Below are 16,557 nucleotides of genomic sequence, written 5' to 3'. Positions count from 1 at the left end.
TGTGTGTGTGTGTGTGTGGAGGGCCTCATGTGGGACCCACATTGATGTATTTACACCTGCACCGTCCCTCTGGACAGTGCTTGTGAAACCCATCTGTATGGGCATATCCCGACCGTCCTTCCATTTTTGGGTGTGGGACCCACCCCACACGTGTGGCACGTGTGGAGGTGGGGCCCACCTTGATGTATGTATTCTTTATGTACACCGTCCACATCCGGACGATGCCATGTGGGTCTCCAACGTGATGTATGTGATCCTCCACCTGTCCGTCCATTGGGCAGATCGTGGGGCCCACCCACACGTGTTGCACGTGTGGGGTGGGGCCCACCTTGCTGATGTGTATATTCACACCGTACATCTAACAGTGGAGCCTACCTTTGATGTATGTGCTATTATATACACACCGTCCATCGATTTTAAATCCAAACCGTCCACTTGTGCACTTACTGATAGCTGCTGTGTTGACTACAGTAAGTCCCACGGCTCTGATCATGAGGTATATGTTATATCCTAACCATCCGTCCAGTTAAGACGTGGCCCCCACTTCTGATATATGTGCCTTGCATCCGCACCGTCTAATGATCTGGACGGTGGAAATCCACCTTAATGTATGTATTTTACCATGCCGTACGGCATTGCAGCATGTTGGCGGGTGAGGCCCACCTTGATATATGTATTTTATATACACACCGTCCATCTGGACGGTGTTGTATGGGCTGACCATGATGTATGTGCTTTGCAGCAATGTCGTCCATCTATTTTGTGGGACAGTGGGCCCCTTGATGTGTGCATTCTATATCCAACTGTCTAATTGTTTTGTCGTGAGACGGATGGGGCCCACTTTGAGGTATGTGTTGTATGCACTGCCCATCCATGTGGGGTCAACCATGATGTATGGGTCTTATCCACACCATCGAGCACTTTGGACGGGTGGGGCCCACCTTGAGATGTGTTGTATATCCACATCGTCCATCCACGTGGCCCCCACATGATGTACGTGTTTGATCCAAGCGGCCCATTATGATGTATGAGAGGCCCATGGATGCGGCCCATTGTGATGTATATTGGCCCATATGATGATGCCCGATATGATGTATATGAGGCCCATATGATGAGGCCCGATGTGATGTATGTGAGGCCCATCGTGATGTGTATTAAGTCCCTTGAGTGGGGCCCATGGTGATATATATTAGGCCCTTAAGTGAGGCTATGGGCCCCACTATATGTTAGGCTCTATGTGGGCCACTCCCTAGGAGTAATGTTGGTTAAATATCGACATTGATCGGCAATGATGGTTAAATGTCTACATTATGACATTTCCTTAGGCCTTGTTAGGCCCATTCTCATCAATGCCGATTATTGATGTCGTATCGGTGTTGATTATCAATGTTGATTATCGGTGCCGATTATCGAGGTGAATTATCGATGTTGATTATTGGTGCCGGTTATTGATACTGATTATGAGTATATGACAGCATAACATCATTATACATGCTTATACGCATCATCTGCATGTTTGTTATAAGATATGGTTGACTATTGCCTATGTCATATGGCAGGTTGTTTATGGGACTCCATGATAGGCGGAGTCATCCCACATGAGCGTACGGTATGCGAAGGATTGATGTATTGTATGACTCATGCATCACACATTTTGTGATATGACTACCATACGCCCTAGCGATATTAGGGTCGTAGCCTCCACAGGCATATCATGGATGGTCAGATTAGATACCGGAAATATTTGGTTCTAATATACGGGCGCCATAGATGTCCCTGGGTGAAAATCTCTAAACTTCTATGGCCAGGGTGACGCCCTAACATCGAGACCGAGTGGATATATATGAGCGTATGAAGGCCGTATACTAGTACGCCGCGTCTCCCACTTTGTTGTGGTCGATTGGGAGGGGGTATGACCTTACTCGCCTGAGTAAGGGGGCAATATCTAAGTTGAGTTTGACCAACTTGAGGAATGAGTCCGCTATCGACAAGCTGGGCCCGATATTGGCAGGTGGATAGTGAGGTCTCTTTCACTTACTCAGTTATGCGCTAGGATAGGGGTGGCAAGTTGGCATAGAGTGTAATAGACCTCGGTGATGATCTTAGGGATGTACAATACTGATATGTGGACTTATTGAGCAGGAGTTACATACTCAGCATTTTTACTCATTTATTCATCCATTCACTATCCACTCGGGCTGGTGGTGCGTAAATAATTGTTTGTGTACCTTCGTAATGGTGAGGATTTCGGTTGAGACGCGCGACCAACCTGAGATTAGGAGTCTACCACATTGAATCTGGCTATCTAAATTTAGGTATGAGACTAGTTTAGATAGAAGTCCCTTGTGATGGACCCTATAACCTGCGATATTACATATTATCATCCTGACTTCACACTCCAGCTTGGTCTTTTCATTCGCACTGTATATTACATCACATCCGCGGCATATGATATTTTAGGTTACTATGTTTCTGCATTTATATGGCCTAGATATGGTTGACAGTGTTCGTGGACTCATCAAGATTTGCATATTGCATTGCATCTCAGTATATGATATTGGCTTATTATGTTTCCACATTGTTCTGATATTGCATACTTAGCACTTACCTTGCGCACACACTTACACCACCCTCTAAACTTTCTATAAGCTTATGCACGATAGATGCGTGCAGGTGGCGTTAGGTCGTAGCATCGTTGAGCTTGGAGCGTGTAACCGTCTTTTGGAGCTTTGTTTTTCGATTTATGTATTTCTCTTTCAACATTGTATTCAAATGTTTATATTAGTAGATATGTGATGTTGATGATGCGTTTGTGATTTGGGTATACTTGTGGTTATGTTTCTTACGAGATAAATGTATGTTGAAAAATCCTTCTTGTAGGATTTCAGGATCGGAACCTGGTATATGAGTGTTAGGAACCGAGAATGGGGTACTATGGAGGCTGTCGGCACCGAATTCGGTGATCGAAAATTCTGTGAGCCCGTTTTCTAAGTTTGGGGCGTGACACCTATAAATAGTTCATATCACAATGAAAAGTGCAATGCACGGTTTCTTATAAGAGGGAATTTAATCTTCAGTGTCAGTATCCCCATTTTCGAATATACAAACATTTTCGAATTAAATCATCCATCGTCTTATTACATCAAGACATGAAATTGAACGAACCTGCTCGTCTCTGGGTTAACAAGCACGACAGTCATCGTCCCTGAGCTGGCCCTCCTCAACTCATGTAAATACATCGGGAGTTCATTATAAGAGTCTTTATAAGACCTCATAACACGATTGATTACGAGCTCCTTAGTGCTCCATGCCTTCTTATAACTGATAAAAATATTATATTTCTCTTTCATGGGAAGATAATATCACTCGGTCTTAACCTTAGGCGCTGCTCAATTCAGTTAACAACCATCTCACAGGCTAACTTACTGATTGCTTGCTGATGATCGCTCTTCATCCATGACATGCCACACGTGTGTTTGGACGTATAATTTCGTATTTTGAATATTCCCGCGTCATTCACTCGAGATGCATAAACCCTCCATTTGCATTTATTTTTGAACACACACCAAGGTGAATCTCTTAAATGATGAGTACAAGACTCTATACTGAAAGTTTTTTGCGAATTGCAAATTGGCTCAAAACATATTAGCATCGGTTCTTGTCCATAAACGTTTGGCCAACGGCTATATCGATCAGACATCCAATGAATCCGAATATTCCAACAGATCTACATTGGTGAATGCATCATCTTCGAAAGACACATTAACTTGACCGGTGATGAAGTTTGATGTTCCAACAAGCTCAAGTAGTGAAATGTCGCTTATATGTACAGATTTAGTGGTGGATGATAAAGACAAATCTACTCTTGTAGATAAAGGTGGTGCCATATATTCATATATAAGGTTAAGGTCACCTGCCCAGCTCACTTGGCTAGTCATAAAGTTTGATGTTTGAAGCGGCTTGAGCAGTGAATTGTTGTATAGTCCCACTTGTAAAGGTGATGCCATATATTCCAATTTCATACCATGTTCCTCACCCACGGGGTGTTCGTGTATGGACTCGTTAATGTGTTGCACTGTCTCGATGATTAAAGGGATGAATTTAACCGAATGCTCCAACTATGCTGCCAATAACACTCTCACGTCTTCGTCGTCTTTAATTTTAGTTGGAGGGATTGATTCGTTTGAGCAAATGTACAATACTTTCATCATAATATCAAAATTCATTGGTTTACTCTTAATAATCTTATATGTTTTAGATATAAGCTCCTCATATGTAGTCTTAACACCAACAACAATACTTTTCGACTTTCCACCCTTGTATGTGTATCAATTGTTTTCATATAGTAACTCCCCACCATAAAAGCATACAATGATTCCCGTAGTCATTATCTGAAAACAAACATAATGACATATTATCAATTAATCGTTAAACAATAAAAGCATACCATAAGATACAACTCGATTAAATAATAGATGATTGAGAACTCGCTGAAATAATAGACGAGGATGATGTAAAGCTAAAGGAACTAAAGAATAAGTGAGGCATTAAAATTTTCAAATATACAACTAGAGCTTAGATGGATATGAATGAATAAAATCCCAGTGGATGATATGTCGTGGAATTTCAAAGAGGCAAGGAAGGTGACCTTGGAAGAGGAGATCCAATGCATACTAAAGTAATTGAATAATACTCGTAAATGCAAGAGATGCCAAAAAAAAGGTAAGTAGTCCCATGTTGCATTTAGGTTCGATGACATGAATTTGATCGAGTATCACATGAAATTGACAGAGACTCACATGAAATTGAACGAGCATCACAATAAATTCAACGAGCATCACATGAAATTGAATGAGCACTAAAAGAAATTGAACGGGGCACTACATGAAATTGAACGAGCACTACATGAAATTGAACGAGGATCACATGAAATTAACTGAGCAGTACATGAAATTGAACGAGTATCACATGACATTCAACGAGCACCACTTGAAATTCAACAAGCATCACATGAAATTCAATGAACACTACATGAAATTGAACAAGCATCACATGAAATTCAACGAGCACCACATGAAATTAAACGAGCATCACATGAAATTGAACTAGCATCACATGAAATTCAATGAGCAGAATATTAAATTGAACGAGTACTACTTGAAATTGAAGGAGCATCATATGAAATTCAACGAGTATTACATGAAATTGAACGATCACTACATGAAATTGAACGAGTGTTACATGAAATTGAACGATCACTACATGAAATTGAACGAGTATTACATGAAATTGAACGATCACCACATGAAATTGAACGAGCATCACATGAAATTGGCTAAACACTACATGAAATTGAGCGAGGCTAACATGAAATTGAGCGAGCCTAACTTGAAATTGAGCGAGCTTCAAATGGAATTGAACGAGCCTAACTCGAAATTGAGCGAGGCAAACATGAAATTGAGCAAGCTTAAGTTGAAATTGAGGGAGGCTAACATGACATTGAGCGAGCTTCAAATGAAATTGAATGAGTCTAACTTGAAATTGAGCAAGGCTAACATGAAATTGAGCGAGCTTTAAATGAAATTGAACGACCCTAACTTGAAAATGAGTGAGACAAACATGAAATTGAGCAAGCTTTAAATGAAATTGAGTGAGCCTAACTTGAAATTGAGCGAGGCTAACATGAAATTGAGCGAGTTTCAAATGAAATTGAACGAGCCTAACTTGAAATTGAGCGAGGCTAACATGAAATTGAGCGAGCTTCAAATGAAATTGAACGACCCTAACTTGAAATTGAGTAAGGCAAACAACAAATTGAGCGAGCTTCAAATGAAATTGAGTGAGCCTAATTGAAATTGAGCGAGGCTAACATGAATTGAGTGAGTTTCGAATGAAATTGAATGAGCCTAACAAGAAATTGAGCAAGGTATACATGTCAAAATTAGACCACCCTAGTAAGAAATTGAGCTAGGCTAACATGAAATTGAATGAGCCTAACATGAAATTGAGCGAGCTTCAAATGAAATTGAACGAGCCTAACATGAAATTGAGCGAGCCTAATATGAAATTGAGCGAGCTTCACATGAAATTGTCTAAGCCTAACATGAAATTGACCGAACTTCACATGAAATTGAATGAGTAGTCGGCCAATCGTTATCAACTTAAGCTCGTCTCAATTTCGACAAGTTCTAGGTAAATTTCCGTGAGTTCTTCGTCAATTTTGAGCAAACAATGGTTAAGTTTGACTGAATACTCTCAATGAATTACTAGCTGAATTTGCACATGTAGTCAGTGAATTGTCGTTGAATGCAATAAGAATACATTCATGATATTTTTATTACTCTAAACTTAACCTTTAACCCACAAGCTTTTTTTTATATCAGTACCTCCCACAACCATAGTACTAGTGAAATCCAAGTCGAAAAAGTAAAATAGTGCTTTGGAGTGAAAGAAGATTTATAACCTTTTGAAAGATTACAGAAGACCTAAAAGGAGATAATCGAAAATATTTGAAGTGCATAAATGCAACTAGTTTGAAGGATTAAATGTAACTCTAAGTAAGATGGAAAAGAACATACATAGAATGATAATATTTGGAAGTTCAATAGAGATTTTAGTAAAAAAATGATAAAAATAAAATACATAGGTGGGGTTTGGGTTATATGAGAGTGAAAGGAATACAAACTTATAAAGCAAGAGTATTTTTGTCTTCAAATAGTGTAGCCGTTCATAAATGGTTTAGTCTTTGAAAGTGACGTTTTTGAGCATTCAGAAAAGCAACTGGTGAAAAACTCCCTTACATCCTTACATATGACATGGTGGGCCCCACAGAGCTGGACATATATTGGGTACTGCCGACGTCTGTCGAGAACTCGGTTGTTAAGAATGGTATGGAACATGAAAAGTTTAGTTATCAAACAAGTTTATGCATGTTTTCATAAACATAAAATCTGGTCCAATCACCATGTAGGCCCCAATATCAGAAACAGATGGATGGGTTATATAACTTCAGTCAAGTTATTCAGATCCGTTAATTTATTTTGCAAATTGTGGCCCACGTGACGAGTGGATCAACCTGATTCTTATGCTTGGGCCTCAAAACATCTATTCCGTTCTGATAGGTGGGTTGGATCTTGGACCTATCGTGCCATGCAGGCACATGTGTGGCATGTACATGAGCTCTATTGGACACGTGTGTGGGCTTCGCAAAGCTTTGTACTGTGAAGATACTCGGATTTCCTTTCGCAGGAAGTTCCTGCGCTGGAAACCAAGGTGGGGCACTCCGTGATGTTTTTGAGAAATCTACCCCGTCCATCCGTTTTGTGAGCTTATTTTAAGACTTGTGATCAAAATTGAGCAGGGTCCAATACTCAAGTGGGCCGCATTAAAGCCAAAGGTGGGTAGGGAAATTCCTACCGTTGAAACATCCCTGGGTCAACAGAGATGTTTACATTCCATCCATACCGTTCATAACGTCATTCGTACTGGGATGAACGGAAAACACAAATATTAGACTGATTCAAAACTTCTGTTGCCCCACGAATATTTCAACCGTGGAAGTTCAATCCTCACGTTTTCAGCCCATTTGAGTTTTGGATCCGGTTCATACTTGGCCCCGTATCCTAACATGAGCTCAAAAAACGGATGGACGGGGTGGATTTCTCACAAACATCACTGTGGGCCCCACTAAGTTTCCAGCGCCGCGTCCTGAAGATGCATGGGACCCGTAAAAGAGAAATACGCTAGTGGAGAATTTTCTGGAAACAATTTTTCTTCTTCTTAATTTTTTAACTTCTGCTTTTGGCGTCGGGAGAAAAATAATAATTTAGGAAGAAGATAGTTTCTATGCAAAAATCCATTAATTTTCTGGAGTCTGTGGTTGGATAGTGAGGTTTAGACGTTTGGGGGTAGAAGGCATTCAGAGAAGAAGTATGGCAAATCTTTCGGGTTTCAACGCCTCTGCTTCTGCTAATCCAAACCCCAACAAGTCTTTCGAGGTATTCGCTTCTCCCTATTTTAGTTTTTCTTTTGTCAAAATCATTTTACCATATGCTATAGCATACGGTCTCAGTATTTTCCCACCTTAATTCCTAATAATGGTTGGTTCTTTCGTTGGAAAAGCATTCAGTTTCTATGAATTACTATTCATCCAATTGCATATCTGATGCTAGTATGGAGTCTGCTTACATTCTAAGTTACCCTTGAGTCGAGCTGTGTGGGGCCCACCAGTGTGTGAGTAAGGTTCGCCCCCCCATGTTTGGTCCTAATCCCAAATATTAGGTTGATCCCAAAATTCGGGTGGGTCCATGCCACAGGGAACAATGTGGAGGGACGCGGACTCAGTCCTGGCAGGGACTGTGGGGCCCACCATAATCTATGTGTTTTGTACACACGCCATCCATCCATTTTGATAGATCATTTTAAGTCACGAGCCCAAAAAGGAGGCAAATCAAAGGCTCAAGTGGACCACAACGGAAGAAGCAATGGTGATAATGACACCCACCGTTGAAACCTTCCTAGGGCCCACCGTTAGGCCATCCAACCTTTTTGTAAGGTCGCATAGACCTGGATGAAGGGAAAACACATATCAGCTTGATCAAAACTTCTGTGGCTCACAAGAAGTTTTTAATGGTGGGCATTCAATCCCCATTGCGTGGTCCACTTGAGCCTTGGATTTGTCTCATTTTTGGGCTCATACCCTAAAATGATATGGCAAAATAGATGGATGGTGTGAATAACACACATACATCATGGTGGGCCCAACAGAATCCCTGCTAAGGCCGAGTCCGTCCTGGTGGAGGTAGGATGCAATCCACGTCCAATGTGGAGGGGGAGTGCTCTCCATAGAAACCTTCAAGATTTGTATGGGCCCTGCTGTGGTGTGTAGGCCTCACCATGGTATGTATATGATATCCAACCTGTTCATTGGGTGTGCCCCACCAAGATGAAAGGGTGCCCCAAAAATTAGGGCGATCGAGAACTTAGGTGGGCCATACCATTGGAAACAATGTGAAATTACACCAAAACGTCAAAATAAATGTGAATGTCGTCCACCCATTCTTCTCTTTCATGCATTAACTGTTTGCCATAGCGCCTTGTACTTGGACATTAACTTCAAGTCATTTCTCCTACGCCGTATCCTGCTTTGAGAAAGCAAGACCACCTTGCATCATCATTGAACAGAGAACCATCTTTTGGCCAACCTAGTCTCCTCTCTCCCTTGGGACCAACAAGGGGTAGTATAGGAATATTCACTTATTGTCCATGGACTGTCTTTCGGCCTTATCTTTCAGGCCCTGACTCACCTTTTATGGACGAACCTTGCAGAGGAACCCTCATGTTACACACATTACAGTGGGCCCCACACAGCTCGACTTCATGGTAACTCACTGATCTTCAAAAAAAAAAAAACAAAACACAACTCACCATGGGGTTGTCTCTGTGGGATTGTCCCCCCTGTATCAATCTGACTGAGCACAGAGCTCATTGCTAATGGCTGATTTATCTTTCTTTCTTTAGGTGGTTCAGCCTCCTACTGATAGTGTTTCTAGCCTCAGTTTCTGTCCTAAAGGCAATTACCTTGTTGCAACTTCTTGGGATAATCAGGTTTGCTGATCACGTTGACTTTATATTTTTGTGGTAATTTTATTGAAGCAGTTCTTTTCTTTTGATTCTCAAACCCCATGAAGTTAAAAACGATCCCTTTTTATTTGCTGATAAACGATAGGTTAGATGTTGGGAGATACTTAGGACAGGTAGCAGCATGCCGAAGGCGTCAATATCTCATGACCAGCCGGTATGGTTCTGTTTCACTCTACAAAAAAGAAAAAAGAAAAAAAAAGAAGAATCATGTGTGTTTTTTTTTCCCCCCCCCTCAGAATCTGTAGTCCACTTTCTTATGCTGCTGCAAAATGGATGATATGTTGGTATTTGGCGATATGTTTGAAGGTTTTATGCTCAACATGGAAAGAAGATGGAGCAACTGTGTTCTCAGGAGGGTGTGATAAGCAAGTCAAAATGTGGCCCTTGATGTCTGGCGGCCAACCTACGACAGTCGCCATGCATGATGCACCTGTCAAAGAGATTGCTTGGATTCCAGAAATGAATCTTCTTGCTACAGGGAGCTGGGACAAGACTCTTAGGCATGCATGAATTTTCTATCCTCTTTTGATTTAGTCAATCATTATGATTGCGTTGTTGAAGTTGGATTGATGTATTGATGTGAATCATTTTCCTCCAAATCCTTGCCTGTGAGCATTTTGGATTTAAGGTTGCTTTTTAAGATGAGTTTTATCTGGCCTTCTAAATGAGTAAGATACACCATTCCATTTTTCTCTTTGATTGGCCTATTTCGATAATGGAAAATTTGGCATCTGAAAATTTGAAATGGTGTCATTTTGGCCTTATGTCTCTTACCATTACAGCCCTATGCATATGCATCATTGTTAGTGCTTGCTGTCATTGCATGGATGTATTGTAGCCTCATCAGCAACTTAAACAAACTATTTATTTATTCTTATTTTCCAAATATTTAAAGAATCACACATGCGTGAACTCCGCCTGGAATTGATGCGCCTGCCGGTCCCAAGCTCAGGTATTTGGATGCTAGGCACTCATCTGGTCACAGACAAGGATAATAAAAAAGCCAACCCTAAATAGCCGGGACAAGGCTATGATGAGATGATGTTGATGGTTGGAAGTAGCCTGTTTGGATTGTGAATTACTGCAATAATGTATTGTAAAAGTGCCATCATTATGATTTTACCATAATAAACCAAACACGCGAATCGGTGGTCAAATGCATCTAGGAGACATGTAAAGGAATCTGTAATCATCGCAAATTTGCATTGCGTCACAACAAAAATCTCAAATCCAAACATGCACATCAGTTCACAGATCTGATGATTTGATATTGAAGTAATGAAAAGTGTCATCATTACGATTTTACAACAATAAACCAAACACGGGAATTGTCGGTCAAATGCAATGTTTTCAAGAGACGGGTAAAGGAATTTGTAATCATTTCACTTTTACAGCACATTAATTTGGTAATTTGCAATCCAAACAGGCCCGTACAATTTACAAAATGATTGGGGATTGCAATTGGTAATTTTAATTAGACCACTATTGCAATATGAAGTCCATTAAAAATTTCAAAAAATTGTATTGCTTTCTGTTGTACGTAGGCACTAGGTTCCTTGTTTATCCTGGCCCGGTTTGGTTACATGTGGATTAATGTATCTGAATTCTGATGAGTTTGCTAATGTCTTTAGGTATTAGATGCGGATTAATGTATCTAATGAATTTGTTGATTCTTTAGGTATTGGGATACCAGACAGCCAGCTCCAGTGCACACCCAGCAGCTCCCAGACCGCTGCTACGCTCTAACAGTTCGATATCCTTTGATGGTTGTTGGCACTGCAGATCGAAATTTGATAGTTTTCAACTTGCAAAACCCTCAGGTAATTGCTTCAAGCATTGTTTAAAAACTTAGTGAGTTGTCTCAAAAATTGGCTGAGGCAATCTAGGTCTGCATCAAAACGAGTCAATTACCCATATAACTTGGTTGACAAACGATCTGTCTGATTTTTTCTAAAATCGCCTGGTTTTGCACTAATTCAGTGAACTGGTAGAGTTTGTGTAACTTGACCGAGATTTATTGTTGATGTCAAAATTTGGCTAAGGTCAATCCGTGCTAACCATCATTGGTCAGTGCAGGGTGATCTGCTCTCACCTACAAGTTAGTGTGGGTCCAGAGCATGCACTGATTAAGGTCAGTGCGATGCCTGCTATGGCACTCTGCGCCAATGGTTAAGGCCATTGTGGGTCCATCATTTATTGTTTGTGCTAACTGTCTAAGGATAATGTGGGACCCTTCTGGCATAGTCAACGCTAATGCTTAAGTCCAACGCGGGTCCCTGAATATCCAGTCTGTGCTCATTGTCTAAAGATAATGTGGATGGCTGTAAGCAGCTTCCGAGGAACCATAGTGCAGTTCGCACTCACCATCTAAGGACTGGGCCAAATTCAAGCAGAACGCAGTGCGCCAACTGTCTCTAGGCAATGTGGTACTAGTCTCTTAAGCAGGATACCACTCTGCGCTAATGGCCAAGGTCAGCGCGGAATGGCATTTTGCAACTAGCACGTGCTGACGGAAGTATACTGAGTTGTCCAATGACAGCGCGACAACTGTCTATAACTGTCTAACAACCTTTTAGGCAGAAAATAATTGTGTAACCTCCTCTTGGGCAGGAAATAACGGTCTTCCTGCACTATAAATACTCTTTTGGGCCTTCATTTCCTCACTTCATCTTCTGTGATTGCCTAAGAGCTCTTTGGATCCTTCATAAAGCTCTCTCTTCCTTCTTCCCTGCATTAAAGCTCGGGACGAGGGGAGAATGCAAGTTGAAGGAATTGCCTTTATGAAACATGGCTTCAAACTAGCCTTTGGACCTCAGCGGTGGCTCCATGTCAACTATCTGAGCACCAGTAGTTTGGCCCCATTCCGACTGCTTGAGATGCCTGAGCAATGGCCCAATGGAGACCATGTTCTAGCTAGGAGATGGCATGCCCGCTGCTTCAGATCCTTGCGATTGGGAGGATGGTTCACATTGCACTGAGGGAGGTTCGATTGCTTTGACTTCGACCTCATCCCCCTCGTTGTCTTTATCTTATTTGGCCTCTAGGTCCTCCATGTCTCCAACTGCTACCTAGCCCTCCAAGAGAAAGTCTTCTTGCTTGGTAGGGAAGGCTTTAGCGTAGGAGATTGACACACGGAGGTTCTTTGACAACGGTGGGTGCTTCCTTGGCTCATAACATAGTCCATGCCCTTAGGAGGAGGCTTCGAGGGGTTGTTTTTGAGTGGCACGTACCGGCACCTAAATCACCACTCTCTGGGACATGAGGTAGCATACTAGCTTGTATCGGCGGGTCCACCACTATATCCATTGATAGCTTGTCGCCCTCATCTTGCCTTGATTTGGGATGACGAACAAGGCTTTGGTGCTCTCCACCACACTTGCCTCCAGATGTAACCCCAGTATATGGGTCTAGTACCATGTTCCTAGACGGATCTTTGTAGATGGCCTCGATCGTTGGCATTGTCTGATCATACCCAAACTAGTGAGCAAATAGGCTCGGGCAATACGTGTCCCTCCAAAACTCTGCTCCATCCTTGACTGGCAAGCAACTTGAACGGATCGGAATAAAAACCTACATCTCCAATTCTCGTAGCCCATGATGTTTAAGAGTTCCTTGTTGCTAGACACCAGACATTGGAAGTAGGCTGATTATGTCAGAGAGATACAGTTGATCACCTCTTTGTAACTCAGTCTCTTCATGTGCTTCCTCTAGAAGAAGCTGAGCGGGATGCTGTTGATGCAGGACATGAAATTCAAATATGATGTACGAGATTTGAGGCTTTAGATCACGGTAGTTCAGAAACAATTACACAAATTCCATATCCTACATGAAAGTCCAAACATTCAATTAAGGGAAATCTATGCGGGTCTAGGCCTACACACGTTAGGACTGGATTAATAAAAATTATGAACCAAACGATACTTAAAGATAAGAAATAATCATACACACATGCACAATAAAATGTCCCTAATCCAAGGGATTCACTAATTTCAACTCAAGGAACCCTAGGGTGAAAAAATGGCAAATAAATTAAGGGTAATACAATCTATGGTTAGGGTTTATGAAAATAGGTATGAAAATGGGAAAATAAGAGAAAACCTGAACTGGGAGACAAATCCCCATGAGCGGACAGCAGGCTAGGGCCTGACGCACGTGCGCACTAGCCTGGCCACATGTGTGAGCGGGTCTCACACCCGGAAATCAATTCCTTGGCCCTGGTCAGCCAAGGGTGGGCTCCAAACCTTCAAAGTTTCAGGGCGATCTTCGCTACGGGCTGTGCGCAGTGCTCTGCCGAAGTTTCAGCCCTCCTGCAGGGCCAGATTCTGGAAACTGGTTACAGGGAGAAGATCCGATGTAAAACTGATGGATTCGAGGCGAGGATGGCTGTAGAAGGTGAGATATATGGATGGAAGAGGGTAGGGGTGGATGGGGATAAATGTGGCTTCGCGTCACGGTAGTTAGCCCTTCGAAAAGGGAGGGCTTCGCACTTGAATTTTTCCACAACTCAGAAATTTAGAGAGTAGAAAAAAACTTGCAGGAATTTTTATTAAACTTAATGAATTAAAAGAACTACAAGGGGTGCCTATTTATAAAAAAACTCTATACTCCAAACTCGTGCCGTGTGCGCAACCTATTACTTGGCGATGAAGTAAATCAAAATAAAAACTAATCAAAGAAATTTGAAGTAAATCAAAATAAAAACTAATCAAAAAAATTTAAAGCGTTCATGATATTCTAAATAATATAAATAATCAAAACCTCAAATATGAAATCAATCCGACTAGTGGGCCCTGATCATGAGATCCCATGATGGGCTTTACTTGATTATCGGGCCCACTCTAATGAACTAAAACTCTGTTTTCTAATTAGGAGGTCCTCCTTGGACGTCGTCATCGAGCCAGATCGATGGTGGGGCCCTCCCGCTCCTTCCGTATGTGCATGGGGGCGGCATGCGTGCGTGTATACGTGTGATGTCCCATCAATTCTCCTCGGTTGCGAAGATTTCGCCACTGGCGAAATAAAAATCCTAAACCGCTCAAGGATGTCGGATCAAGTCTCTGAAATTTCTCCTCAGTGAGCCATGTGCTGTCTGAAGCTGGGCGTGACTTCCATTTAACCAGGTACTTCTGAAACCCGCCGTCCGACGTTGAAACTATCTGATGGTCCATGATATCCTCTGTTTTCTCTCTGAGTGTGTGAAGGTTAGGTATGGGAGGTAGAGGCTGGGAAGAAATGTCAGGAAGAGTAGGTATGAGAGGTAGAGGCTGGGAAAATGGGTTGGGACGGGTATGTATGAGACGTAGAGGCTAAGAAAAAAGGTCAGAAAGAGTAGGTATGAGAGGTAGGCTGGGAAAATGGGTCGGGACGGGTAGGTATGGGACGTAGAGGTTGGGAAAATGGGTCGGGAGGGAGCCATAGATCAAGGAAAAAGTTTGGGGAATCAGGATAGCTAGGCGAAAGGCTGGACAATGCATCAATGACCCTTTAAAATGCAATTAGATCCTCCACATTGAATGTGGAACTAATTTACATGGAGGGTGGAAGATCTGTCACATACGCATTGAGACCGTATCGTTTTATAATTTTGAATGGTCCAGCGCTATGCGCGTGTAATTTTTGAACGGTTCTCTGAGGGTATCGATCTGGCCTGATGTAGGTCATTACAGAGTCCTTTACACTGAATTCCTTGAAATATTTATGTTGGTTTGCAGAAAATTTGTAATGCTAATTACTAGTAGTGATCTTCTGCCTGATTTCTTGATACTATGAATGAATGTGATGCGCAAAAGACTCTGCAAGCTCTAACGGCCTATGGGGTAGTGACATAGGACAAGATCAATAGGTTTCCAAGGTTTATAACCAGTAACGACTTCATAAGGACTGAGACCTGTGGACCTATCAATAGAACTATTAAACGCAAACTCGGCTGTAGGTATTACGGTGTCCCATGTTCTGGTTTGCTCTATATCCCTCCTAGGTGGAGATTCATCTAGTAGATCATCAGGAAAGACATCACGGAACTCATCCACCACCGGAATGACCTCAGTAGGTAACTCTACACTAGCCTCTGGTGCACCCTCTCTAGCCATAAGGCCGTGCATGTTGTACTACTCAAAATAGCGGTCTTGATGTTTCTCATGGGGTGGGTGCATGCCCATGACTGATTCCTTAGCCGACTCCATTCATTGGTCTATCCTTCTGGCCATCTGCCTGAGATTGGGCATCTACCCCAATGGTGGAGTTTTTCCCGGCGGAGGCCTTTAGTTGGGTAATGCGCACCTCAAATTGTTCAAAGTGTTGGTCTATATGTTGTTCCCAGCGCTTATCCAAAGACTCGATCTGCTGGGACAGTTTATTTAGTGACTCTAGCAATCGTTCCATGTTTAGTGTACGGTGCAAACCAACCACGACCCGTATGTGGGCGCATATGACTGCTAACTCCACCTAAGGACTTTGTATGACGACTATATGCAACTAAATGAGACTAAATGATCCTATGAAACTTTATATGAGGGAAACTACGCAGTGTTATTAAAATCCAGCAATATAGTTGTCGAAATAAGAAAATAACAGAAAGTTACAACAATGTAAATTGCTAACTTCCTGCTGCCAGAAATTTCAGCAACAAATATTAGGGACTACGGTCTTCTAAACAACTATATGTGATGAACTGGATGCATGAAGGACTTAACAAACTAAACCTGAACATGTAATGTATTCCCCTACAAGAACCCTAGGCTCTGATACCAAATTTGATGTAGGACATGAAATTCAAATATGATGTGCGAGATTTCAGGCTTAAGATCACGTTAGTTCAGAAACAATTACACAAATTGCATATCCCTCATGAAAGTCCAAACATTCAATTAAGGGGAGTCTATGAGGGTCCAGGCCTACACATGTTAGGGCTGGATC

The 16,557-nt window shown here is 41.9% G+C and overlaps 1 protein-coding gene across 5 annotated transcripts in view; it reads left to right on the top strand.

The window, feature by feature from the left end:
- The first annotated feature begins 7,789 nt into the window (after positions 1-7,789).
- LOC131243271 (protein RAE1-like) overlaps positions 7,790-16,557 on the top strand; it is a 47,357-nt gene continuing 38,589 nt past the window's right edge. For all 5 annotated transcript variants that reach the window (XM_058242491.1, XM_058242494.1, XM_058242493.1 and 2 more), the window contains exons 1-5: positions 7,790-7,997; positions 9,520-9,606; positions 9,728-9,796; positions 9,949-10,142; positions 11,321-11,462. In XM_058242491.1, coding sequence (XP_058098474.1) covers positions 7,932-7,997; positions 9,520-9,606; positions 9,728-9,796; positions 9,949-10,142; positions 11,321-11,462 — 558 coding nt within the window. In that variant the 5' untranslated portion in view covers positions 7,790-7,931. The remainder of the gene's footprint in view (positions 7,998-9,519; positions 9,607-9,727; positions 9,797-9,948; positions 10,143-11,320; positions 11,463-16,557) is intronic.

This window comes from Magnolia sinica, chromosome 4 (assembly GCF_029962835.1).
Source record: "Magnolia sinica isolate HGM2019 chromosome 4, MsV1, whole genome shotgun sequence".
NCBI classification, from domain to species: Eukaryota; Viridiplantae; Streptophyta; class Magnoliopsida; order Magnoliales; family Magnoliaceae; genus Magnolia; species Magnolia sinica.
Note: the sequence above shows the minus strand (reverse complement) of the source record. Positions and strands in the feature narration are given on the sequence as shown.